The sequence below is a fragment of the Cupressus sempervirens genome, chromosome 7, assembly GCF_028749045.1.
Source record: "Cupressus sempervirens isolate cs-2001-9-10 chromosome 7, ASM2874904v1, whole genome shotgun sequence".
In the NCBI taxonomy this organism is placed as follows: Eukaryota; Viridiplantae; Streptophyta; class Pinopsida; order Cupressales; family Cupressaceae; genus Cupressus; species Cupressus sempervirens.
In genome coordinates, this window is record NC_143124.1 from 926065076 (window position 1) to 926092979 (window position 27904).

The 27904-nt window shown below is 38.2% G+C and overlaps 1 protein-coding gene across 2 annotated transcripts in view; it reads left to right on the forward strand.

The window, feature by feature from the left end:
* LOC149550584 (chlorophyll synthase, chloroplastic-like) overlaps positions 1-27904 on the forward strand; it is a 100078-nt gene that overhangs the window by 21832 nt on the left and 50342 nt on the right. For both annotated transcript variants that reach the window (XM_089793571.1, XM_089793572.1), the window contains exons 4-12: positions 22929-23016; positions 23535-23620; positions 23799-23885; positions 24987-25052; positions 25185-25268; positions 25407-25468; positions 25775-25850; positions 25959-26021; positions 26170-26251. In XM_089793571.1, the coding sequence (XP_089649697.1) occupies positions 22929-23016; positions 23535-23620; positions 23799-23885; positions 24987-25052; positions 25185-25268; positions 25407-25468; positions 25775-25850; positions 25959-26021; positions 26170-26251 (694 nt within the window). The remainder of the gene's footprint in view (positions 1-22928; positions 23017-23534; positions 23621-23798; positions 23886-24986; positions 25053-25184; positions 25269-25406; positions 25469-25774; positions 25851-25958; positions 26022-26169; positions 26252-27904) is intronic.

A 27904-nucleotide genomic window follows, 5' to 3' on the forward strand; every position in this document is an offset into this window, starting at 1 on the left:
TGTCAAGGATGATGATAAAGCTTGATATAAAGAAAGCTTACGATGCAGTTAACTGCAAGTTTCTGTTGAAGGCACTGGATAAATTTGGTTTTTGTAGGGAATTGGTTGAATGGATGGAAAGCTGCATAAGCATTCCTAGATTTTAACTTTTGGTCAATGGTAGCCCACAAGGTTTCTTCGAATCAAGCAAAGGCATTTGTGAATGGAAACCACTGTCTCCTTTTCTTTTTGTCATAATGGTAGAAGCTTTGGCAAAGCTAATCTCAAGGAAGTGATTGGATGGACAGTGGAAGGACATTGAAATTGCAGAAGGGATTGATCCTCTATCACATCTTCAATTTGCTGACGATACATATTTAATGGGGAAAGCAACTGTGGGTGAAGCAAGAATAATCAGATCCACTTTTGATAAGTACAATCAAGCATTTGGGCAAAGCATTAATTTTAACAAATCAGAGGTTTATTTCTTTAATATTACCAGACAGTTACAACTGAACATTGGTAGGATTCTTGGAACGAGAGTTGTTCTTCTAAGCAAATATCTTGGTGTCCCTCTTTTTGGGGGTGCTTCCGAGGCACTACTATGGAAGGATTTAGTGGATAGTTGCTTCAAGAAGATGGAAGGGTGGAAAAGCAAATGGTTGACCTTAGCGGGCAGAATCTTGATGTTGAAATCAAACATTTCTGCTATCCCTGCCTTTTCAATGACGTGTATAAAAATCCCGAAGAAAGTGATTAAAACTATTGAACAAAAATGTGAAAGTTCTTTTGGAATGGGTCTCTGGAAGAGGACAAATGGCCTCTTTTAGCATGGAAGGAAATTTGTAAAACTAAAAATGGTGGGTGTGTTGGGATTAGAGATTGGCAAATGGTGAATACACCCCTTGGAGCCAAACTTGTTTGGTCTATTTACTCTAATCCAGATTTTCTCTGGGTTAATGTTGAAAGCCAAATATTTGGATAATATGGCAACTGGTAGAATTTTAATAGTGAGGAACCCTCCTAAGGGCTCAACTATCTAGAACTTCATTTTGGACTATAGGTCAGCCATCACTAATTATATCTCTTGGCCAGGTTGGCAATGGCTTTAAGTAAAATTTTTTGGACAGTTCTTGGAATGTTCTTCCGATTTTCAAAGACAATGTAGATCTACATGACTTGAGAAATTTTTTCTTATAGGTATGGGGTGATAATGGTACGGATTATATAGAATTGAGATAGGGGATTGGAGGATCAGGATGGAAGTGGAAATTCTTAGAAGGACTTGACCTCAGTAAACAACAAAAAGAATTGATGAATGCTATTTTCAGATTGAGGCAGGGAGTTTTTACCAATGAGGAGGATCAATTGGTTTGGTGTGCTGCAAAAACTGGGAACTATTTGGTGAAGATAGGATATTAGATTATATATAGACGGGGAGAGATGGATGAATGACCATTTGTTTGGGGGAAGGATTGTTTGCCTAAAGTTGGGTCTTTTGCTTGGCTGGCTGGTAGAGGTAGAACAATATCTGGAGAAAGGAGGAAAAGGTAAGGTGGCAAGGGACTGATGGGAAATGTCGTTGCGCATATTTTTGGGTCATAGAGCCCATTGTAAAATAATTTTAAGGAAGTTTTCACCAGCTGGCCCTACAAGCAAAAAAATTCAGTGGTCTAGTGTGTGGACAACAGGCCATTCAATAGTGGTGTGGGAAATTCAGAAGGAATGCAATCATAGAATTTTTCACTAGAAAAGTAGAATCAATGGAGAGGATCAAGCACCGCATTATCTCTCTGTAATGTCCCCTTTTTGACAGGCACTAGCTACTTATTTTATTTTAGCCTTTATTTTCCTCGGAGGCTAAAAAAGGAAGAAATAAGGGGGAAAAAATATATTAAATTAATTACTTATAAGGTTACTAAACAATGAAATATTAAAAAGTAACTTTATATTTAATTGATTTAATATTAAAGTGACTAACATAATAAAATATCAAAAAGTCACTTAAAAGAATAAAGTGCTAGATTCCTCTAGAAGCTTCTTGGAGTTGCTTGTGAAATCTTTATAAGGAGCCTTTGGGTGGTCATTTTACACATCTTGAGTTGCATATTCATCTATTGTGCTGAGAGCCTTAGTGCTTGCATACTTGCTTGAGGGTTTGAAGACTCTAAGGTGCCAATTTCGGTTGTGAGATATCAACCCTAGTTGGGAGTGGAGGAATTGGTATTCAACCAATTCATTTGTGATTAATTGGGAGATAATATTCAGTGATTTTTGTTTAGCCTTTGCATCTAATTTTTGACATCAGTTGGCAAGGAGAAAGGTTTCAGTTTGCGTAGCGGATCTGAAAAAGCAAAGCGCAAAAGTAGAGCCGAAAAAGCAGTCCGAAAAAGCAGATCCGAAAAAGCAGTCTGAAAAAGCAAAGTGAAAAAGCAGAGTCGAAAAAACAGTTCGAAAAAGAAGATCCGAAAAAGCAGTTCGAAAAAGCAAATCTGAAAAAAGCAAAGCCAAAAAGCATGTCATCTCAGCTACTTATTCTAGGTTCTTTTGGTATTTACATTTGGCAATTGTAGATGGATACATTTGACAAGTAATATACGTCTTTTTGTTACCAAAGTATTCAGTCATTGTAAACATTGAAGTATTGAAGGGAAATCAACTTAATTCAGTTGTTCAGTTTTATGCCAAATATTTGTAAAAACGTCTCATTGCATAGTCATTCATAGGATGCATGCCAAGTGTTTGTGAAAATACCTCTTGGCTGTAGGTGTGTATTTTACATTAGAATTTCATGTACTTGCATTTGGAAAATAATAAAAAGAAGTTGCATATCACTTTGACTTTCAATTAGTTATTTTGCAATCATTTGTATTCATCAATATCATTGGCATTCAAAAATCATAGCAAACAACAAACATCAGCAAACTGAGGCTGCAAGGGAAGTGTTTGACAAAATTCTTAAGGTAGAAAAATAGGGATAAAACTTCAAAAATTGTCAAGGCACTTTACAGTGGTATCAGAGCTAAAGTTCCTGCCATCCTGAATGGGTTATGAGTGAAGAGTTTCCAAATGTTCCATTCATAAATCTTTTGGATAAATTCTATAACAGGGCAAGAAAGGGCTTAAGTCCTTTAGAACTCATGGAAGAAAGCAATATCCAGCAAATGCTTAATGCTCTTGCAAGAGGGCAATAGGAGTTGAGAGATGAAATGGAAAGAGGAAGAGAAGAACTGTCACTTATCCTTGGACAGCTGGTAGATAACAGAAACAATGGAAATGATAGGAAGCATAATAGGACTAATGAGCAGAATGGACACAATGGGGGTCAAGAAAACAATGACATAGCTCAAAGCAGTGCTAGAACAGCAAGTAGAACTACTCCTAGGCCTCTTATGCCTACATTTTTGAGAGAACAGGGTGCTGCAAATCATGACCAGCAAGTAAGAGAAGAGGGATATGGTGATTATTTGAGGGAGTACAACTCTCTAGGTGATGGTTTCAAGGCTGCCATGTCACTAGTAGACTTTTGTGGTCTTAAATTGAGAAATAGACCAAGAAACAATCAACGGGGAGTGCAAAATCAAGACTTGCAGTGTAAGGTGGGAAAACTAACCTTACCATCATTTGATGGAAGTAACAAAGGTACAGCTAGAGCTTGGGTTTAGAAGCTCGACACATATTTGCAGCTCAATCCTATGTTGGAAACAGAGGCTATTCAGTATGCCACACTCCATTTGGAAGGTGAAGCACATGAATGGTGGTACCATGGACTTGTCACCTTGGGGCATGCCAACATTACTTCATATTTGGATTTCACCCAGAAGCTCATTGACAGGTTTGACCGTAAGGATCTTGAACTCCACTTTAGGGAGTTAGTACAACTCAGGCGGATTAATTCAGTGGATGCTTACATCATAGAGTTCCAACGGTTGGCAGTTATGGTGACAGATGTTTCAGAACAGCGGTTGGTTATGCTCTTCATTGAGAGATTGACAGAGCCTCTTCGTGGTTGCGTTAAGGCCTTCAAACCAGATTCTCTCCAGGATGCTATCAAGAAAACTAGAGACATGTAATATTCTACATCTAGCATTAGGGCTCCTAGCAAGCCTTTCACATCCCATAAGGATAAGGGGAAGAAGTGATTCCAGAAAAAAAGTAATAAGAACTTTGATGAAGCCTATAGACAAGAGTGTTGGCTTAAGGGGATTTGCTATCATTGCAAGGAGAAATGGTCTAGTGGACACTGTTGCCTAGGGAAAGGCAAGACTCACTTAATTGAGGTGATATTAGATGATGAGAGCAGTTCTGAGGAAGAGGAACCTCAAAGGGAAGACAATAACGGTTCAGATGGGGAAAATCATGACGAGATCATTGCTTTTATCTCTAGTGCTCTTAAGTTCAACTCTTTCAAAGTTCGTGGGGTCCTACAAGGTCATCAGATAGTAGTATTGATTGACAGTGGAGCTACTCATAACTTCATTGATGCATCATTGGTGAACAAGCGACAAATTCCTCTAGAGGATATTGAGGGATTCAGTGTGATGGTGGTTGATGGGCATAAGATAGCTTGTACTTAGTGGATTCCACAGTTGTCTATTATGATGGGCAACCACATAGTTACAGATGATTTCTATGTGGTTGACTTGGGTGATATCTATGCCATACTTGGGGTCCAATGGTTGCAGTCATTAGGGAAGTACTCACAGAACTTCCAAACCATGGAACTCAAGTTCAGAGATGCTGATGGGCGTAGAGTGGTGCTTAGAGGTATGGCTTTAAAGCACCTAAGATTGTTTGAGCTAGACGTATGGAGAGTATTTTCAGGCATGATGACATAGTTTGGGCAGTAGAGTGTGTGATCACTCCTAGGGAATCTACAGATTCAGGACAGCCAGTCCACATTGACATCAAGGAGCTATTGGGCAAACATGACAAGGTTTTTGGTGAGATACCCCCGGGAGGCCACCAGACAGAGGCTTCGAGCATACTATTGATTTGGAAGAAGGGGCCAAGCCAGTGATTACTTCTCCTTATCGCCATCCTAAGAAATTTAAGGATGAGATCGAGAAAGCAATCAAGGAATTGCTTGATATGGGACACATTCATCTTAGTTCCAACGCTTTCGCTTCTTCAGTGGTCTTGGTGAAGAAGAAAGATGGGACCATGAGAATGTGTATAGATTACCGAGCCCTCAATAAGAAAACAATCAAGAACAGGTATCGGATACCCAGGATCGATGAGTTATTGGATGAGCTACATGGGGCAGTATATTTTTCAAAGATTGATCTTCGATCGGATTACCATCAGATTAGAGTGAGGGAACAAGATGTGCACAAGACTGCTTTTCGATGCCACTATGGGCACTATGAGTTCTTGGTGATGCCATTTGGATTAACTAACACACCTGCCACATTCCAGTCTTGTATGAATCATATCTTCAACAAACAGTTGCGTAAGTTCCTTTTGGTATTCTTTGATGATTTGCTCATATACAGTAAAACTTGGTAAGAACACTTGCGGCAACTTGATGAGATCCTTACCATCATAGAGGAGCAGTCCTTGTACGCTAAGGCTTCGAAATGTGAGTTCGGCCTTAGAGAGATTCTTTATTTGGGACACGTGATCAGTGCAGAGGGTGTCCAAGTGCACCAAGAGAAAATACAAGCTACTCTAGATTGGCCCACACCACGGTCACTTACAGAGCTATGGGGCTTCTTCGGACTGTGCAGTTACTACATGCGTTTTGTTAAGGGGTTCTCACAGTTGGGGGCACCTTTGACAGATTTGACCAAGAAGGGTGCATTTTGTTGGACAACAGAGGCGCAACGAGCTTTTGATAAGCTCAAGGAGGTGATGAGCAGTTGTCCAGTGTTGGCACTTCCTGATTTCACATAGCCTTTCATTCTAGAGTGTGATGCTTCAGGGGAAGGTATTGGTGCAGTATTGATGCAGAATCAACACCCTATCGCCTTTAAGAGCCGTAAGTTGAGGGGAGCTGAGAGACTATACTCCATCTATGATAAGGAGATGCTCGCCATTATGCATGCCTTGGCGAAGTTCAAACAGTATCTAGTTGGGGGAAAATTTGTGGTGAGGACAGATCATAACAGTCTCAGATACTTCTTAGAACAGAAGGACTTGAACGAGAGACAACAGAAGTGGGTTAGTAGGATACAGGCATATGATTTCGACATAGAGTATGTTAAGGGGAAGAACATTGTTGCAGATGCCCTCTCCAGGAGGCCTTCAGCTTGCTCACTCTCCGAGATTTTGGCAGATTGGAAATCCATCTTACTGGTGGAGTACTCCAAGAATACATTTGCTTGTGAGTTGATGGATGGATTGATTCAAGATGATAAGTACAGGATAGTTGATGATGTGATTTACTACAAGGATAGGATCTACCTAGTACCGGAATCAAAATTGAAGGAGAAAATACTACAATCTTGCCATGATACACTCCTAGTAGGCCATCAGGGCTACTTCAAAACTTATAGACAGATTAGAGAGAGGTTTTCATGGAAAGGCCTCAAGGATGATGTGTTGAAGCATGTGAAGGAGTGCGTGACTTGCCAGTAGAATAAGTTCGAGCATACACATCCTGCTGGGTTACTTCAGCCTTTGCCCATTCCTGAGCAGAATTGGGAGAGCATTTCGATGGACTTCATCATAGGCCTACCCAAGGTACAGGGGAGAGACAACATCTTTGTTGTGGTAGACCGGCTCACAAAATACGCACATTTCTTTGCTATTCCGACAGAGTACAGGGCTTCACAGGTGGCTGAGCTATTTTTCAGGGAGATCTTTAGATTGCATGGGCTACCTAAGAATATAGTCAGCGACAGGGATAGCAGGTTTATGAGTGCTTTTTGGCAAGAGCTGTTTAGATTGACAGGTATTGAGTTGACACCCAGTACCAGTTATCACCCTCAAATTGATGGGCAAACATAAATTATTAATAAGTGGGTTGAGGGGTACTTGCGTAATTATGTGGTAGGACAACAACGAGCTTGGATCAGGTGGTTGCATTTAGGAGAGTATTGTTACAATACCACACACCATATGTCCATTGGAATGAGTCCTTTCAGAGCCTTGTACGGGTATGATGCACCTTCATTCGTGGAGATGGCTTTTGGTGAGAGTAGGGCACCTAAAGCAAAAGATTGGATTCAGGAAAGCCAAGATATATTGAAGGCACTCAAGGATAATCTGGTAATGGCACAGAATCAGCAAAAGACTTATGCAAATAAACACAGGGTTGAGCGCAGCTTTGAGATTGGTGATATGGTATATCTACGATTGCAGCCCTATAGATAGTCCTCTCTTAAAAAGAGTGGAGTAGAGAAACTAAGACCAAGGTTCTATGGTCCATACAGGGTTACCAGGAGGATTAGGGAGGTAGCATATGAGTTAGAACTGCCTGCGAGCAACAAGATTCATAATGTATTTCATGTTTCATGCCTCAAGAAGGCATTAGGTCAGCAGGTTATCTCTTCCACGGGTCTTCCACCACTTCATGAGGAGGGACATTTGGTCTTGGTGCCTGAAGAGATCATTGATGTCAGAGAGAGGAAATTGCGGAACAAAGTGATTAAGGAGTACTTGGTGAGATGGAAGGATCTGCCTCTAGAGGATGCCACATGGGAGAATGAGCAGATTTTACAGCACCCGAGTTTGCAATTGCTTGAGCACAAGCAATTTCGGGAAGGGAGGACTGTAATGTCCCCTTTTTGACAAGCACCAGCTACTTATTTTATTTTCCCCAGAGGCTAAAAATGGAAGAAATAAGGGGGAAAAGATATATTAAATTAATTACTTATAAGGTTACTAAACAATGAAATATCAAAAAGTAACTTTATATTTAATTGATTTAATATTAAAGTGACTAACATAATAAAATATCAGAAAGTCACTTAAAAGAATAAAGTGCTGGATTCCTCTAGAAGCTTCTTGGAGTTGCTTGTGAAATCTTTATAAGGAGCCTTTGGGGGGTCATTTTACACATCTTGAGTTGCATATTCATCTATTGTGCAGAGAGCCTTAGTGCTTGCATACTTGCTTGAGGGTTTGAAGACTCTAAGGTGCCAATTTCGGTTGTGAAATATCAACCCTAGTTGGGAGTGGAGGAATTGTTATTCAGCCAATTCATTTGTGATTAATTGGGAGATAATATTTACTGATTTTTGTTCAGCCCGTGCATCTAATTTTTGACATCAGTTGGCAAGGAGAAAGGTTTTAGTTTTCGCAGCGGATCTGAAAAAGCAAAGCGAAAAAGTAGAGCCGAAAAAGTAGATCTGAAAAAACAATCCGAAAAAACAAAGTGAAAAAGCAGAGCCGAAAAAGCAGATCCAAAAAAGCAGTCCGAAAAAGCAAATCCGAAAAAAGCAAAGCCAAAAAACATGTCATCTCAGCTACTTATTTCAGGTTCTTTTGGTATTTACATTTGGCAATTGTAGATGGATAGATTTGACAAGTAATATATGTCTTTTTGTTACCAAAGTATTCAGTCATTGTAAACATTGAAATATTGAAGGGAAATCAACTTAATTCAGCTGTTCAGTTTGTATGCCAAATATTTGTAAAAACATCTCATTACATAGTCATTCATAGGATGCATGCCAAGTGTTTGTGAAAATACCTCTTGGCTGTAGGTGTGCATTTTACATCAGAATTTCATGTACTTGCATTTGGAAAATAATAAAAAGAAGTTGCATATCACTTTGACTTCCAATTAGTTATTTTGCAATCATTTGTATTCATCAATATCATTGGCATTCAAAAATCATAGCAAACAACAAACATCAGCAAACTGAGGCTGCAAGGGAAGTGTTTGACAAAATTCCTAAGGTAGAAAAATAGGGATAAAACTTCAAAAATTGTCAAGGCACTTTACACTCTTGATTAAGGAGGTAGTTGAAGATGCTACAACCCATTTCAGTAAAGGGGTGCCTTATACACTATTGGGATCAAAAGATTCAATTAAATTGGCTGGGGATTAAAGTTAAAAGTGCAGGTCAGAACATTCAAGATAAAACTACTTTAACAAGACGGTCAGAGGTAAGATGGCAAAAATTGGGTGTGGATTGGATAAAGGTAAATTTCGATTAGGCCGCTCAATCCAATCAAGAGCCTTAGGAGTAGCGGTGATCATTTGAGATTACAAAGGTGAACTTTGGCAATTGGGGCGCAAAAGTTTACAAATGGAACTAATAATATGACAAAAGGAAAGGAAGCCATGCTTTCTATTAAGATTGGTAAACAAATGGTGTTCAAGCGCATTCATCTTAAGGGGGATTTACTAATTATGATCCAAGCTATCATCAAAGGATGGTCAGAGGCTTCGCATTTACAACTATTTGTAGATGTTGTTTTAGACATGCTAGCCTGTTTTGAAGATTTTGAAGTAAACCACATTTTAAGAGAAGGGATCATAGATGCAGATATATTATTGAAGTAGGCTTTTATCTTTCAATGAGGAACATAAATTTAAATTGGAGGGCTTCAGATTTTAAAGGACACATAAAAGTTGACAGCTTTTCATCCTAAATGAAGGATGGCACAATTTTGACAAGGCACGAATATTAAACTTTGAAAAGTGTGAAGAGATTTATGAAAGATTATGGTGGTCGAAGCTCGAACGAGCTAAGGGACTCATCACATAGTGATTTACAGTCTACAAAGGGTTGTTAAAATGTCTGTGCATTAATGAATCTGAATGGTAAGGATCATGGGAGGCATGTTTTGCAACTTCCCAAAAATAGCATGATGGTGGGCAGAGATTTTAGGTGGGGAATGTCTTATTGGCATTCAAGTCAGATGGAAAAACAATTGGCAAATTTCTTAAATGGCGGTAAGTTTTTGGAAAGACACAAAATTAAGTGCATTTGTTTTGTGAATGTTGGCAACACTTGAGGTAGATTTGTACCACTGATGAAAGAAAACTTCACTGTGAATACAAAGAAACAACATAAGGGGTTTCCAGTGAGTAAAGAGAGAATTCTTGGCCTCTTAAACATAAAGACAGACAAAATGGCAGATTCTATGCTAGGTGTTTTGGGTCTATTGTTTTAGGAGAACACACTCAGCTAGAGGTTGAACATTGATGTTATTTCCATGGTGATTGTGCGGGATTTGGGGCTTGGTGAAGACATAGAAATGGTGAAATGGGTTATAAAATTCTTATTTGAAGAAGATTTGTTTCTGTGTCTGGACTTAATTCTTGAATGGGCAGTGCCAAGAGTGGGAACTGGCATCTCAAAGGGGATTGTTGATGAAGAGGAGGTGCGAGATTATGGGTTTATTCCATTTGTAAGGTGGATGGGCAAAGTGGAGAAAGAAGAATATAAGTTGTAGATCTTGATTGAATGGGAGATCAGACACCATGAATTTGAGGTCAATTCTGCTGCGAGAAACTTCCTAGCTATGGTATGTTGGGTAGATATTTCGCAACTAACAGTTTTGGGTAAAATCTAGTCACAAAATATGATGACCAGCCACAATGTGTGAGAAAGAGTCTCTCTTGCCTCTCCCCCTTCTCACCGTTCCTTGGATCAAATCAAGGTAAGCAAGAAGTCGAGACATTTGAAAGGGTATTACCAATATTCTTTCCTCTTAACTTACAGGAAAGAATTAACTTACCTGTGGAGGAAGTAATGGGCAAGATGAAATATCTAACCAAACTTCTATCTAGTAGCTAGAAACGGTGATATCGATAAACCAACACCAACTCAAAGGCCGATTGAAAGCGTACCAGTTTGGCTCTACATCTTGTTTGTTTAATTTATAAGAAAAATTACTACCATTGGGGCATAAAGTCTTCCAGAAGTAGGGAAATTTTAACTATCTTTCATGAATTTGACTACAGTCAAAGCTTCTAGTCTATGTATCACCACAATCGCTCCCAGTCAAAGCTTCGGCTTCGATTGCTTCTTAACTCACTATGCTTTATTATTGAACACACAATAATAATATGAATCAAAGACAATAGGCACAAATTACAGTCAAAGTTTCTAATTTTCTTTACTTCTAGTCAAAGCTTCGAATCCAATTGCTTCTTTTATTCACTTTTCTCTCAAATTGGTACTACACAATCAAAGTTATGCTTGCACAAGTTTGACAGAGCTTTCTTGCATACAACAAAAGATGATTTTTACAATGAGGGGGCACTCCTTTATATAGGCAAAGGAGTTGAGAAAAATGAGGAAAAAGGGAGAGCAACTCAACCGACTTTGACCTGGTCTAACTAACAAGAGAAATTATTAGATTACAGGTCATTTCAAATGTAAATTGTATTACATATAATTACACATTTTCATATAATACATCCTCTTTAATTACAAACATGAAAGAAGAAGAAGAAGAAGAAAGAGGAAAGAGAAATGAAACAATCCTAGGGACTGTTCTGAAAGGCCTTGTACTTAGTGATGCTATCCCAGATGACCACAGGATCGGGGATTCTTGTATTCTGCGCCACTGTATTCTCTTTGACGAGTTTGCAATTGTGATTTGAAAAATCAATGTGATCAAGCTTTTCCTCATTCCAAGTTATGAATTATTTTGTTGGACTTGCACATTCTGGATTTTTCGGCACTTTGAAGACCTTCTCAATGATGTCTAGAAGTAAACTTGGAACAACTTTCCAACAAGCATCTGCAACTTCCTTTTTTTCTTTTGAAACAAAGTGTTTGGCACATTCCCACACGAACTCAGGTTCTCGGACAACCATTGGGAAAATGAAGATCAAATGAATTACTGCTCCTTGAGAATCAACACATGCCTTCTTGATGGGATATCTCCATTTTTTGAAGAAGTTTTGACATATCTTGAAAAGTGTACTACAATGTGAAGATGATAACATCTTCCAATAAGATTGAATCCTTGAGAATTTTGGGATTTGAGTTACAATGATGAATCCATGAGGGGTGGGTATTCGAAGTATGGATTAAACACTTATGGAACACATATGATGGCTGGAAAATAATCAGAAAGCATATGTATTTGGATGGATAGGGCCAAAGTCAGACTTGGAAAGATGGATTGCATGTGGGCAATGATAGGCTTTCGTGGGTATGGCCAAGAATGCGAGTTGGGATGCATATGAATGTGTGCAAATGATAACTTTTGACTTTAAAAGTGTGACCTTTAGTAAAAAACGGGTTCTTTGGATGTAATTACACGTAAAGTGGATTACATATAAAACGAACATGCATTTAGGTTCGAAAGATGGAAATGCGTATATATGGGAATGGAGGATGAGATTGCATGTAAATGTGGATGGAGGGTGAGATTACATGTAATCACATGTGGAGAATGAGATGCAATGTGTCATGACATGGAAAGTGGAATTACATGTAATTGTTCTTGAAGTGTAATTGCATATGAAAGGAATGGATGCAATGTGCCTTGGCATTTAATGGTGAATATGGAATGAAATGGTGCACTTGCACGAAGAGGTGGAAGGTGGAGTGAAGTGGAACGTGCTCAAGTTCCTGGGAAAGAACTTGAAATTTCTTCAAAAAGAAGAAAAACGAGAAAACAAACAAACAAACAATGAAAACAAGCACAAAAAAACACATGCCTTTGGTTTTCGACTCAAACATGTCAAGAAGCAAGTTGCTTTCAAGAGCAATTTGGAATTTGGAATTTGGGAAAAATCCTATAGTATGGAAATGAGAATTTTTATCATTTGTAGAGAAAAAATGCACTTTTCATTGCATATATATCAACAAGTGTGCAACTTTAAGCTAAAGTATGCATGGAAATAGCAAGATAAGTATGAATTGATGAGTAAGTTTGAAAATGTCCACTTGGAGATTAAAGAGCCAAAATAGCAAGAATCATAGACTTGAAGACTAATTCTCCTTTAAATTCGGATTCCCAAACAATAATTTGACTTCTTCTATACTTGGATTCAATAAATATTAATGAGCAATGAAGCGTTGAATTTGACATGAGAATGCCAAAAACGTGGTCTCCAAAGGCAATAGCATGCATTAAAACTAAAAAACAACCCCCATTAATCCAAATGTATGGGCTGGAAATGCCATTTTTTGAGTGTTTTTCACAAAAATGTGCCCTTTTCATGCAAAAACATAGGTCGTTTTTGTAAAAACGTGGCCAAAAAATGCATGTATTTGAGTCATTTTTGATTTAGGAATGCAAAAACGTCTTCCCCAAATGTATATACATGGACCCAAATGCAAAAGCGTGACTTCAAAACGCATAAAAGTGGATTAAAAAACCCAATTTTCTGGGCGTTTTTAGCAAAAATGTGATTTATGGAAGGCATGAAATGAAACTTTTTGACATTTAAAGGCAAAAATATTATCTTAAATAGCATATATATGGATCGAAACCTCAAAACAACTTCTATTTGAGCCAAAAAGTGATCAAAACTGCCCTAAATTTGGGCCTTTTTCACAAAAAACATGGCTCAAAAAGCAAAAATCTGGGTCTTTTTTGTTTTGGATATGCAAAATCTTGACCCCCAAATGCATATATATGCATTAAAACTCAAACACGCCCCTCTTGTGATGGATTTCAAGCCATTATATGGGCAGATCAAAGCATTTTTGGTGAAAAACATGTTCTTGGAGGAGGAAAACATCAAGTTTTTTGCCCTTGAATCTTTGATTTCGGGTTTCATGAAGACATATACATGCATTTGAAGGCAAATCACACTTTTTGGATGCATGTACATGTTTTAAAAACACATGTAATGAAGTCTAAGCAAAATCACACCTTTTGGATGCATTTGCATATTTTAAAATTTGCTTTCAAATGACCCTTAGTGCAAAATCACACGTTTTGGGGGTCACTACATGTTTCGAAAACACTCAAATATGCATGTGTCACCTTTTGGAGTCACTACATATTTTAAAACACATGTAATGACATGTTTTATGTGTTTTCAAATGACCTTTTCATTCAAATCCCACTTTTTGGGCGCAAATGCATACTTCGATGAAAATGTGCTTGTAGACATGTTATGCACAACTTAAGTGACGAATTAAGCACATGTCAATTTAATTTTTGAAGAAATAGTACTCAGACAGGTCATAAATAATATTTACACTATATAGACAAATATATAATGTGCAAATATCGTTTTAAAACTAATATTTACTAGGATGTTTTAATTTAAAACTCAAAAATTAAATCAAACTATATTGTTAATGTAGTCACTTAAGTGAAAAATTAAAAAGCAAGTCAACTTGAAAATATAACATAAAGCACTGTATAGTTATTTTAAGTGAACAATAAAAGTGATAAAGTAACTTAAAAACATGAATTTATGTTATATTTTTCAAAAATGAATGTCAACTTCAAAATATAACATGATATTTTAATTTGTTGTTGCATCTAAAAGGTCCACTTTTTGAACACTAAAATGGTCATATCTTTTGATTGCCAACTCCAGTTAAGCCCTAAGATATACCAAATCGAAGGGAAAACTAAAAGAAATAACTTCAGCAAAACCAAAGGACCAAAAACCAACAAATGCACACTCAAAAACTGAAGGCTTCAAAAATCAAGCATAGGCTCAAACAGAAAAACTAAAAAGACTTGATGAAAGCCTTCAACAAAAGAATTCATTATATCAATTGGGGTCGATTGATTGACCAATACTAACCAATTAAATAATGAACTAAAACCAAAGAAATGTGAAACTAAGTTGAAAAGTTTTGTACTGTTACCTACAGTTTGTGGTAACAAAAAGCAGGACAACACAGTACGAAGGAGACCATAGACGAGGGTGGCAGTTAAAAGCTTGCAATTGCAGACAAGCATGAGCTCATAAGGGGTAAGGGTAACTGGTTTTTTGAGTCCATGCATGATCATTTTTTTAATTACATTGTAGTGGTTTGGAGAGGTAGTTTGATTTTTGAGCAATCATCATTCTGTTTTAATGAGATGGAAAAATTTTGATGCTATGGCTAGGAGGATGGGTTGTTACTGTTAGTCAGGTCTTTATGCAAATATAGTGTTCTTTAATCTATAAGTTTGTTGATAGATGTTTACAATTGGATTGCAAAATCTTAGGGGATGTGGATAGCTGTTTTGGGTTTGGATTTCAGTTAGTGGATGGTGTTCATGTTCATCTGGCAAAATATATTGTGATGTGTTGTAATGTCCCCTTTCTAGCATTCATAGCATGATGTTGTCGTTAGCCTATTTCCCCACAGTCCTGTAGGCTAACTAGGACATTAAAGGGGCTTAGAGGCCATTTGGCCTAGACAGTTTCAGTTGCAGGTCTTTCTGAGGGGTTCTGGGGCAACTTTGGGCATACTTACTATTTATAGTAAGTCATCTTGGACATGGCCGGACATTCAGTCATAGTGGTATGTCGATGGTAATTGTTTAAAATTGACAAGAAAACTTATTTATCATTGATAAGATTTGTTATGCATTAATAAAGCCATTTTATAAAGTTAAATTTGAATATTTAACTTTATTAATGCATAGACTATAGTTTGTGGGAAATATTTAAATTAAAAGAATTCCCTTTATTTTTATAACACATTGGAGACATAAGGTACATAAAGGGAGTTATGTTTTATCCTACATTGAGAAAACAAAGGCTTGAGCTCTTGTGAGAACACTATAAAAGAAATGGAAGAGCTTTTTTTTTGTATGCTTGGATGAAGATTAATGTTATGTTGTTGGATATCTGATTATCGGGCTTGGAGGATGGAATCCCTCTTTGCTAGCATTCTCTTCGCTGTTGGAAGACACAGTCAGGAGGATCAAGGGTGTTTTCACTTCAGGAAACACACTGGGTTTCATTTGGGGCGTTCGCATAAAGAAATTTACAAGGGTTTGAGATGCAGATCTGAAGTTAGTTATTGCTATAGTGCCGCATGAACAGTATTTTGCTACAGTCGGCATGAACAGTATTTTGCTATAGTACGGCGTGAACAGTGTTGGTATCAAGTTTACTTGTTTTCCGGGCTGATTAGAAGTTTGGAGGGCTGCCGACTACATCTGCAAAATACTACGGCAACTAATTCCAGGTTTCTTCTGTCAAATTTTGATACTTTGCATAATAATTGTTGAATACAAGTCTGAATAGTTGTTGCAACCTTTAAGGCAGCTGTAAGTGCACATCTACATTTAAAAAATCACCCTTTATCAGCAGATTGAAAGAGTTTCCAGAGTTTTCATATATTGTTGAATGTGTGCCAAGTGTTTGTGAAAATGTTATGATGTGTATTATGCATTTTAATGTCACTTCATAGTTGTTCGTAAATCTACTCATTGGAAAGCAATTTATTGAGGAAATCAGCTTTATGAGTTTGCATACAAAGTGTTTGACAATATTCCTTAAGTTAAATTTCTACAAGTCAAAGTTCAAATCAGGGGAGGATATTACAGTGGTATCAGAGCTATAAGTCCTGCCATCCTGTGGAGGTCTTATAGGAAATTTGGAACTGGCGGATAGAGGGGAAAGTGTTTGATGAAATGTCAAAACACTAAAATCAGAGCATTTATGTTTGAGCATGCGACAGGGGCCTTATAATTTCCGCAATACCAGAGCAAGACAAAGTAGGAGTTCAGACCTGCAAAGCAAACAGTCTAGTTCATCCGTACAGGGGGGTATAGAATCCAGTCATACAGACACAGCGGAGGTATTCTTTGATCAAGACAGCAATATGGGTGACCGAGATGACAGGAATACAAGATTAGGTGGAGGCCGAAATGCCGGTCCAGAGCCTGGAGAGGAAAGATTCTTACAGTTATTAGAGACCTTGGTACAGGGTCAGCGAGTAGCAGAACAAAGGGCACAGGAACAGAATCAGAGATTGGATCTTATGATGCAGATGATGGCTCGTCAAATGGGGTTGAATGCTAACATGGGTGGAGGAAATAATCAGAATGGTAACAATCAGAATGGAAATGATCAGGATGGGACACATAATGGAGATGAACAAGTTGGGAACAATTTCGGTCATGCACCCCAGCGAGCTAGGACAGTGAGTTCAAGGCCCATGGTTCCTACATTTCCTCCTAGAGCTCCAGAGCAGCTCGTACCAGAGCCCCAGATTACTGATATACAGGACCAGTTGAGGAGAGATTGGGAAGCCGGAGGGCCAGATTTTACTGCTGCAATTACCTTTAGGGAGTATATGGATGTGCGGATGAAACATATGCCACGTGGACATGATAGGAACCAGAGCTATGAGCTACGGAAGAAAGTAGGGAGACTTGAGTTACCATATTATGATGGCTCAGGAAAGTCTACAGCAAGAGCTTGGGTTCAAAAGCTTGACACATACTTTCAATTGAACCCTATGCCCGAGGAAGAAGCTATTAAGTACGCAGCAATTCATCTGGATGGGTTAGCACACGAGTGGTGGCATCATGGTATGGTCACTATGGGACATGCACACATTACCTCATATGTGGAGTTTACAGAGAGGCTGATTGAACGTTTTGATAGGAAGGATCCAGAACTCCATTTCAAGGAGTTAGCTCAGCTTAAACAGTGGGGATCATTGGAAACATACATTTCAGAGTTTCAGAAACTTGTAGTGTTAGTAACAGATGTATCTGAACGGAGGATACTAGTTCTATTTATGGATGGGTTAGCTGATCCGTTGAGAGGGTGGATTAAAGCTCTCAACCCTCCCACTTTGTAGGAAGCCATTAAGAAAGCTCGTGACATGGATTCCTCTTCATCTTCAAAAAATAAATTCCAGGCAAAGAGTTTCCCTTCAAGGAAAGATAAGGACAGGAAACCTTTTCATAAAGAGGTTCAGCCAGCTAGGGAGGAAAGTAAGAGGTTGGACAATGAGACACTTGATGATCTCAGGAAGAAGCAGCTTTGTTTTCATTGCAGGGAGCCTTGAGATTTGTCACATAAGTGTCCATTGAAAGCAAAAGCTAAGCAGATGGAGTACTTTTCAGCTGAAGAGTCAGTAGATGGAGATTCAGAGCAGTCATCCGAATCAGATGGAGATGATGATAGTTCTTCACAGGAGGAAGCACGCGGTGATAGCACGATAGCTCAGTTGTCAAGTATACAGGAGGCCGTCACTTTCAGAGTTAGGGGAACCTTGGATGGACAGAGAGTTGTGGCACTCATTGATACAGGGGCGACACATAACTTCATTGATGAGAAGTTTGTGACACGCAGAGGGCTACATACAGAGGAGCATAGGGGATTTAAGGTAATGGTTGCCGATGGCTTCAAAATTGAATGTACCAAGAAAATCTCCAACTTGCAGCTTCGTTTGGGAGATTATGACATGACAGGAGATTTCTTTGTGGTCAACATTGGTGATCAGGATATGGTGCTTGGGATGAACTGGATGAAGTCTCTGGTAGAGTTTACATTTAACCTTGAGAAAATGGAAATGAGGTTTGAGGCAAATGGTAAGAAGATAGTGCTCAGAGGTTTGTCAGATGGGAGACTTCGAGTGGTGTCACTCAAGCGGATGCAGAGTTTCTTTAGACATGATCAGGTGCATTGGGCAGCAGAGTTTAGAGTAATGCCTGAGATGACAGAGCAGCATAAACTAGAGTATCCACTTGATGTACAAAAAATAATAACCAAACATACTAAGGTGTTTGGTGAGATACCTCCAGGGAGACCCCCGGATAGGGGAATCGAGCATGTTATTGAATTAGAGGAAGGGGCTAAGCCAGTTATCATCACACCTTACCGCCATCCGAAGAGATGTAAGGATGAAATAGAAAAGGCAATTAAGGAGTTGATTGACATGGGGCACATACGGCCAAGCAAAAGTCCTTTCGCTTCTTCAGTAGTATTGGTAAAGAAGAAGGATAGTACAATGAGGATGTGCATTGATTATAGGGAGCTAAACAAGAAGACAATCAAGAACCGATACCCTATCCCGCGCATCGATGAGCTTATTGATGAATTGCATGGTGCATGCTACTTCTCCAAGATTGATTTGAGATCCGGCTACCATCAGATACGGGTTAGAGAGGTGGATGTGGAGAAGACAGCTTTTAGATGCCACTATGGACATTTTGAGTTCTTAGTCATGCCCTTTGGGTTGACAAATGCCCTTGCCACTTTCCAGTCCTGTATGAATAGAGTGTTCAGAGATCAGTTGAGGAAGTTTGTGTTGATATTTTTTGATGATATACTGATATACAGCCGTACTTGGGAGGAACATTTGAAGCATATTGATACAGTGCTCAGTATTCTAGAGAGGGAGTCATTATATGCCAAGATGAGTAAATGTGAGTTTGGGATGACAGAGTTGCTCTATCTAGGGCATATTATTAGTGCACGAAGTGTTCGGGTTGACCCAGACAAGATCAGGGCCATTCGGGATTGGCCACCACCGAGGAACACTTCACAACTCAAGGGATTTCTCGGGCTTTGTGGGTTCTACCGCAGATTTGTGAAGGGATTTTCACAGATAGCAGCACCACTTACAGATTTGACACGGAAAGATAGTTTCAAGTGGTCAGAGAGGGCTTAGGATTGTTTTGACAGGTTTAAGGAGCTGATGAGTACATGTCCTGTTTTAGCCATTCCAGATTTCACCAGGCCCTTTGAGCTGCAGTGTGATGCCTCGGGAGAGGGCATAGGAGCTGTTCTCATGCAAGACAAACATCCCATCGCATATGAGAGTAGGAAATTACGAGGTGTGGAGAGAACCTACAGCATCTACGACAAAGAGATGCTAGCAATCATGCACGCGCTAGCTAAGTTCAGGCAGTACTTAGTGGGAAGCCGGTTCACAGTAAAAACAGATCATAATAGCTTGAAACATTTCCTTGGACAGAAGGACCTTAATGACAGGCAACAGAAATGGGTGAGTAAATTACAGGCCTATGATTTCGACATAGCCTATGTCAAACGAAAGAAAAATATTGTTGCAGATGCTTTATCTAGAAGGCCTCATTTGCTTGCTGTTGGGATAGTCATGGATGATTGGAGAGAGATGATCTTGGCAGAATATGCTAAGGGTAGTTGGGCATCTAGCATTATTGAGGGAGCTATTCAAGATAGTCGATACACTGTCGTAAATGATCTAATCATCTACAAGGAAAGGATTTATTTAGTACCCGGGTCTGCTATGAAGCAGAAGATTTTGAGGGCATTTCATGATTCACCAATGGCAGGACATTCCGGATTCTTTAAGACATATCGGCAGGTGAGAGAGCACTTCACTTGGGAAGGACTCAAATCAAAGGTGCTTCAGTTTGTGAGGGAATGCCCTGTGTGTCAGCAGAAAAAACAGGAACATTCTTTTCCGGGTGGTTTACTACAGCCCCTACCCATACCAGAGAAGAAGTGGGATAGCATTTCCATTGATTTTATCACAGGCCTCCCCAAGGCACAGGGTTGGGATTGTATCTTTGTTGTGGTAGACAGATTGACGAAATTTGCACATTTCTTTGCAATTTCGTCTACATATTCAGCAACACAAACAGCAGAACTATTTTTTCGAGAGGTATTCAGACTACATGGGATACCACGGAGCATAGTCAGTGACAGAGACAACAGATTTATGAGCCACTTTTGGCAGGAGTTGTTCAGGTTATGTGGAACAGAGCTCACTCCGAGTACCAGCTACCACCCCTAAACTGATGGGCAGACAGAGATAGTGAACAAATGGGTTGAGGGGTACCTTCGAAACTACATTGCAGGAAAGCAGAAGGCTTGGGTGAAGTGGCTACATCTAGGGGAGTACTGCTATAATACCTCTTTCCATATGTCTATTCAAATGTCCCCTTTTATGGCACTGTACGGGTATGATGCTCCTAATTTTTTGGATTTGTTATTTGGGGACAGCAGGGTGCCTAAGGCCAAGGATACTTTGCAGGAGTGCCAGGACATTATGCGATCCTTGAAGGAAAATTTGCAAAAAGCACAAAATCAGCAGAAGCAATATGCTGATCAGCACAGGGTTGAGAGGTCTTTTGAGGTGGGAGATATGGTGTACCTCATGTTACAGCCGTATAGACAGTCCTCTGTCAAGAAGAGTGGAGCAGAGAAATTGAAACCATGCTACTATGGACCGTTCAAAGTAATCAGGAGAGTGGGCGAAGTAGCTTATGAGTTGGAGTTGCCTGTAGACAGTAAAGTGCATAATGTGTTCCATGTGTCATGCCTTAAGAAGGCATTGGGTCACAATGTGGTGCCTTCAGTAGTATTGCCACCTCTTGATGATGAGGGAAAGCTTATCTTGGTTCCCGAGGCCATACTTGACTCCAGGGAGAGGGTGCTTCGCAGGAGGACTATCAGGGAGTATCTAGTGAAGTGGAGGAACCTACCTATCGAGGATGCTACTTGGGAAAATGAGCAGATATTGCAGCATCCAGAGCTGAAATTGCTTGAGGACAAGCACTTTTGGGAAGGGCGGACTGTAATGTTCCCTTTCTAGCATTCATAGCATGATGTTGTCGTTAGCCTATTTCCCCACAGTCCCGTAGGCTAACTAGGACATTAAAGGGGCTTAGAGGCCATTTGGCTTAGACAGTTTCAGTTGCAGGTCTTTCTGAGGGGTTCTGGGGCAACTTTGGGCATACTTACTATTTATAGTAAGTCATCTTGGACATGGCCGGACATTCAGTCACAGTGGTATGTCGATGGTAATTGTTTAAAATCGATAGGAAAACTTATTTATCATTGATAAGATTTGTTATGCATTGATAAAGCCATTTTATAAAGTTAAATTTAAATATTTAACTTTATTAATGCATAGACTATAGTTTGTGGAAAATATTTAAATTAAAAGAATTCCCTTTATTTTTATAACACATTGGAGACATAAGGTACATAAAGGGAGTTATGTTTTATCCCACATTGAGAAAATGAAGGATTGAGCTCTTGTGAGAACACTATAAAAGAAATGGAAGAGCTTTTTTTTTGTATGCTTGGATGAAGATTAATGTTATGTTGCTGGATATCTGATTATCGGGCTTGGAGGACGGAATCCCTCTTTGCTAGCATTCTCTTTGCTGTTGGAAGACACAGTCAGGAGGATCAAGGGTGTTTTCACTTCAGGAAACACACTGGGTTTCATTTGGGGCGTTCGCATAAAGAAATTTACAAGGGTTTGAGATGCAGATCTGAAGTTAGTTATTGCTATAGTGCCGCATGAACAGTATTTTGCTACAGTCGGCATGAACAGTATTTTGCTATAGTACGGTGTGAACAGTGTTGGTATCAAGTTTACTTGTTTTTCCGGTTGATTAGAAGTTTGGAGGGCTGCCGACTACATCTGCAAAATACTACGGCAACTAATTCCAGGTTTCTTCTGTCAAATTTTGATACTTTGCATAATAATTGTTGAATACAAGTCTGAATAGTTGTTGCAGCCTTTAAGGCAGCTGTAAGTGCACATCTACATTTAAAAAATCACCCTTTATCAGTAGATTGAAAGAGTTTCCAGATTTTTCATATATTGTTGAATGTGTGCCAAGTGTTTGTGAAGATGTTATGATGTGTATTATGCATTTTAATGTCACTTCATAGTTGTTCGTAAATCTACTCATTGGAAAGCAATTTATTGAGGAAATCAGCTTTATGAGTTTGCATACAAAGTGTTTGACAATATTCCTTAAGTTAAATTTGTACAAGTCAGAGTTCAAATCAGGGGAGGATATTACATGTGTGATGTAAAGCTTTATTTTAATTAATAAAAATATATTCTTTACCCAGCAAAAATAAACGAAAAAAATGCAAGACTTAAAGCTTGGATTTCGACTTGGCATGTGATCTTGGTTCATTAGTTGCCTATGGAAGTTGTTTTCACTTGATGAGGGGCATACTCTGAGATACAGCGTTTATGCTATGTCCATCTGTCTGAGGATATGCATATCATTTTTAACAAATTTGCAAAGGGTATGGTGAAAATGATAGAACATGGTTGCTATGCTCTTTGCACATCAAAGTAATGAATTGCTTTCTAGCTTGGGGGTATTTAACAGTTAACTAATACATCTTGCATTTTGGTTTGCAGGATAAGTGGAAGATTCGCTTACAACTTACAAAGCCGGTTACCTGGGCACCACTGATCTGGGGAGTAGTATGTGGTGCTGCTGCCTCTGGTGCTTTTCTGATTTTTCCAATAAAACTTATAATATGATGCCTTTCCTTTTTTCCTTGGATGGTCCTTATATTTTTCTGTATTTGTTTGTGAATCTATGGATAAGTATCTTTATAAGATCTTTTCTCACTCACACTCGAAGTACAATGGGTTTCATTATGTTTGAATAAAGAAATTGTCTTTTACCAAAATTATTAGGTGAGCTAATTATGTTTATCATATAAAGCAATGTGCAACAATTTAATTTAAATGTAGTTTAGCGATGGTACATTAAAATCACATTTGTGGCTCTGTGAAGAATAATGATTGTGCATAGTAGATAGAGAGCTCATTTGTTCCTGCTTGCATTGCCTTAAATTTGGATCAATTTTAGTTTCATGATTTTCTTTATGTCGATGTGCATTCCTGAATCCTGGTACCTGAAGTTTTTATAATTTAATAAGTAGCACCACATTCTGGTTAAGTAGGTGTTTAGAGTCATATTTCACTACTCAAAATTACCATCACATTTCTTTGCAGGTAACTTCCACTGGAATGTTGAAGATGTAGCGAAGTCGTTATGTTGCATGATCCTTTCAGGGCCCTTTCTTACTGGTTATACACAGGTACCTATTCTGTGGCAGGATCAAATGTATTTGGCTCTTCTGGCAGTACATTGCCAGTATATTGCTTTGTGAATAGTTTCAAATTTTACTATTTAGTAGCAGGGAATTGTAATATTTTCTTTGTTCTTCATTATACATGGTTGGAACTCTCATTTTCTTTACATGAATGTGATCACAGACCTTAAATGATTGGTATGATAGAGAAATTGATGCAATCAATGAACCTTACCGACCAATCCCCTCAGGAGCAATTTCTGAGAATGAAGTGAGTAGATTGATTCTTGATTCTAATCAAGCAATTTATTGAATATCAAAAAGTTTTTGTGATACATGCTGACTTGCTGTTCCATATAAAGGTTTACTTGTGTTTATTTGTGATCCACAATATAAGTTCCAAATTTTCCCTCTAACCTTTGTTGGAATTACCGTTATCCAAGTGCTGAAGAGGATAACTTTGAAAGATGCTTATAGAGAAACATATATAATCCCGAAATCAATCAAGAGGCTAACTTTGCGAGATTCATGTAGAAGATATAGTGATGAGTGAAGGTGGTTGAAAAGTATAACAAGTTCATGACAGCCAGATGGTGCTATGGCAGAAGAGATAAAACTCAATCTTTATACCTTCGTTGAAAGGCAAATCACATAATATTTACAATGAGAAATAAAAAACTTGATTTCACAGGGGCTCCAAAGCAGTTGTTAAAACTACTTGGTGAGTTTTTTCAAAAAGATCAGCTGATAAGGGCTTCAAAGTTTTGGTTATGGAAATGTCTAGTCATCCAATTTGTATGCCATCATGTATGCGTTAATTATGCTTCCATAGCCTGCTAAAGTCATTTTGTCTCTTGAATTGTCACAATAACTTCTTTTTCAACCCAATTAGGCTGTCATGCAGCATTTTACAGTAAGCTATACGAGTGACATTTTTTTAACATTATCATTCATTTTATTCTGGGCTAATCAATATTACAGCTCCCTTCACAAAGATTATTTTATTTATTGTAAATGGCGGCCAAAGAATATTTAGGTAGCCATTTTTCTGATTAAGTTGAGGAACATTGAACTCTGCTTTGTCATTGATCAGGTTCATATTATCTGAGGGACTCTGACTCGTACATAATGTTTTATCTAAAGAATGTCTATTTTTTCATTAATCATCTTATGATTGCAATAGCAGACTTAAATGTGTGATTATCAAATACTTTATATTTGGGTTTCTCCTTTAAACTTTGAACTGTAGATGTAGATATTTCTAGTGGAATAAGTTTAGAGTTTCATTTGTACACTTCAAAAATGAATATAAAGTAATTAATGAAAAAAAGAATTGTCCTTGTGGATCTACATCTGGTGTTCTGTGATATAGGTTATAACCCAGATTTGGGTACTTCTTCTGGGAGGCCTGGGCTTGGCAGCTGTTTTAGATGTATGGGTAAGTACTCAGAATATATGCACAGTTTGTGAAGTGGATTTTGTAAATATTGGAAATTCATATTTGGCATCTATAATGCTTTAGATGATTTCCTTAGCTCCTTTTATTGTCTGTTACTTTGTTTCTGTACAGGCAGGGCATAACTTTCCAACTGTTTTTTATATTGCTGTTGGTGGTTCTTTGCTCTCATACATATACTCTGCTCCACCTCTAAAGGTGAGTCGCTTTTTCTTGAGTATTTGGAACTCAAATGAGATCCTTTAAGGGACATGGAACATTTGCAATGACCTTGAGGGTTCATATGGTGAAATTGAACCATGTCTTGAATAGCTTGAAAATATTTCTTGTAAACAGCTCAAGCAGAATGGTTGGATTGGGAATTTCGCCCTAGGTTCAAGCTACATATGTTTGCCTTGGTAAGTTGGATATGGTGGTCAGCGCCTTCGAATGCTTCTTGGTTCTGTAGTCTTATGTTGATGTTTTGCAATATGTTTTCCTCATCACTAGCTCAGAAATTTTGTTTTTAGTAGTTTGTCTAGAAAAGTGGGAGGAACTATTACATATGTATTGTACATGGCCAATGCCAAGAATGACAAATTTTCAGTAAGTGAAATGCAATTAGGTTTCTTTCTTTCTGTATCAGAACTAGCGGCTTTTGCTTCATTGTTTGGAACTGGAAGGAAGCCTCAACTCAAGAAATTGTCATTTGTTTCAATAATTAGGTGGGCTGGTCAAGCATTGTTTGGGACTCTTAAACCAGACATAATGGTGTTAACTGTTTTGTACAGTATAGCAGGGGTATGTCAAGTTTTAGTCCAGTAACTATTCTTTAGCTTTTATTTCTAGTAGGATCATTGAAGATACAAACTGAATCATTATACCTTTCTTTCCTTTGCTTCATTTCAGCTGGGTATAGCTATTGTAAATGATTTCAAGAGTATTGAAGGAGATCGAGCCATGGGACTGCAGGTATTTCTCATGTTCAAAATGTTGAATTTTTGTTAATTATGATGGACTCAGAACTTTAGATCCATGTGCAGATTTCCTTGTTTTTGCTTGTGGCAATCACTTCAATTTAGATTTATTTGTGGTTTTTTAAAAAAATTTCTTGTGGCAGTCACTTCCAGTTGCATTTGGAGTTGAAACTGCAAAGTGGATTTGTGTTGGGGCAATTGACATTACCCAACTGTCAGTTGCAGGTATGTGAACTATACTGTCAAGAAGGGGAAAATCATTGGTATCCTTTTAACTTTATCTTTTTTGAGTTACCGTGCTGTGGTATACATGATATGTATGTCTACATGTTTCTCTTTATGAGCCCTACAGTCCCTTTAATCAACTCTTGATGTTTACACGGTCATTTATTGTTTCCTCTTTTTCTTATTGCATCATTTAAGATGGAGTATTTCAAGTCAGTGTTGCATATTTCATTCATCAGTGTTACACAGTGCATTTAGGTGACAGGGTGGATGGTTACTAGTACTACAATTAAATAATTAATATTTAGCTTGACGCCTTAAGTTACTGAAGAGTTTTATTCCCATGATGGAATCTTTCAAGGGATGGCTTGTGACTGTCAACTCCAAAATAAACTTGAGGCATCTCTTTAGGAATGAATTCTCATGGAATGACCTAGAGGTGTCTCTATGAATGAATATTGAGGGATGACTTACATGTGCTAACTGCATAGAGTTATTAACATCAACCGACCAAAGTGATAAGTATTCCGATGTGCTAACTGGATGAGAGTTATAGAGATTAATTACATGAACAACCCGGAGACATCAATAATTCATAAATAAACTTGTAAATAACAAAAGCATATTTAACAAAAACAATATATGACATACATCATAGTAAACTACCATTGGTTTCTGGTCAAGAAGCAATATCCCAATCTGAATTTTTATGAATTATATGATCTTTCTGTTTTTCCTGAATTCTGGAAACAAAATGAAACTAATAACTGAACTGAAATTAAACTGAATGCTGATCACAACAACAAATGACTGGAAATTTCACCTCAAACCCTCAAAATGTTGGAATTTATTGTCAAATCAATTACACAGCATATTTGAGTAATATATATCAAATACATCATGTAATTGCTGATCAGTTGGGGTTGATCCCATTGTATGTTGGTTAAGTGGTGGGGTTGTCATGAACACCAACTCCTCCGTTGGGCCTTTGTGATTGTATGCGTATGCCTTGGCTGATGTGCTTGCAGGTTTGAGCCCCATCATTGTGTTGGCTAAAACCTTTGTAAGTCACCATGGCTACAACTTACAAAATTGTGACTTTAGGCAATGGTATAGTGAGATAATCTCTCCTCTTACTAATTGAGGAGGCTCTATTCTTACTGCAGGTGGCTTCAATAGAAACTTAACTAGAACTCACAAAAAGGGTGGTTCTCATAATCAATTCCTCTTTCTTTAGGACTGATGTGCAAACAACTTTAATTCTCAAAATTAACAAAAAGATCCTATTGCTACGATAATACTGGTGACTCGGGTGGTTGACGTAAGAGCAACTCCTAAGGCAACAGTTAATTATAAAGTTTGTTGAAATAATAAAAGGAATCCAATGTCTCTTGCAATCATCTCAAATTTCTGATTCAACAAGCAGTTAGTAAGGTGCAACTTGTCTTAGCTAGTGTCTTTTAGAACAACAATACCTACAACTAAAGCTCAACGTCTTTAGCTTTTAGCATTTTACAACCAATGTTAACTATAGCAATTTCCCTTTCGAAGTTCAAAGTCTTTCAAAAGACAAACTAAAAACTCAATTGAGTCACACAACAGAGCTATAAAATGAACTCAAGAATGATTAAACAATGCAATATAAGAAAACAT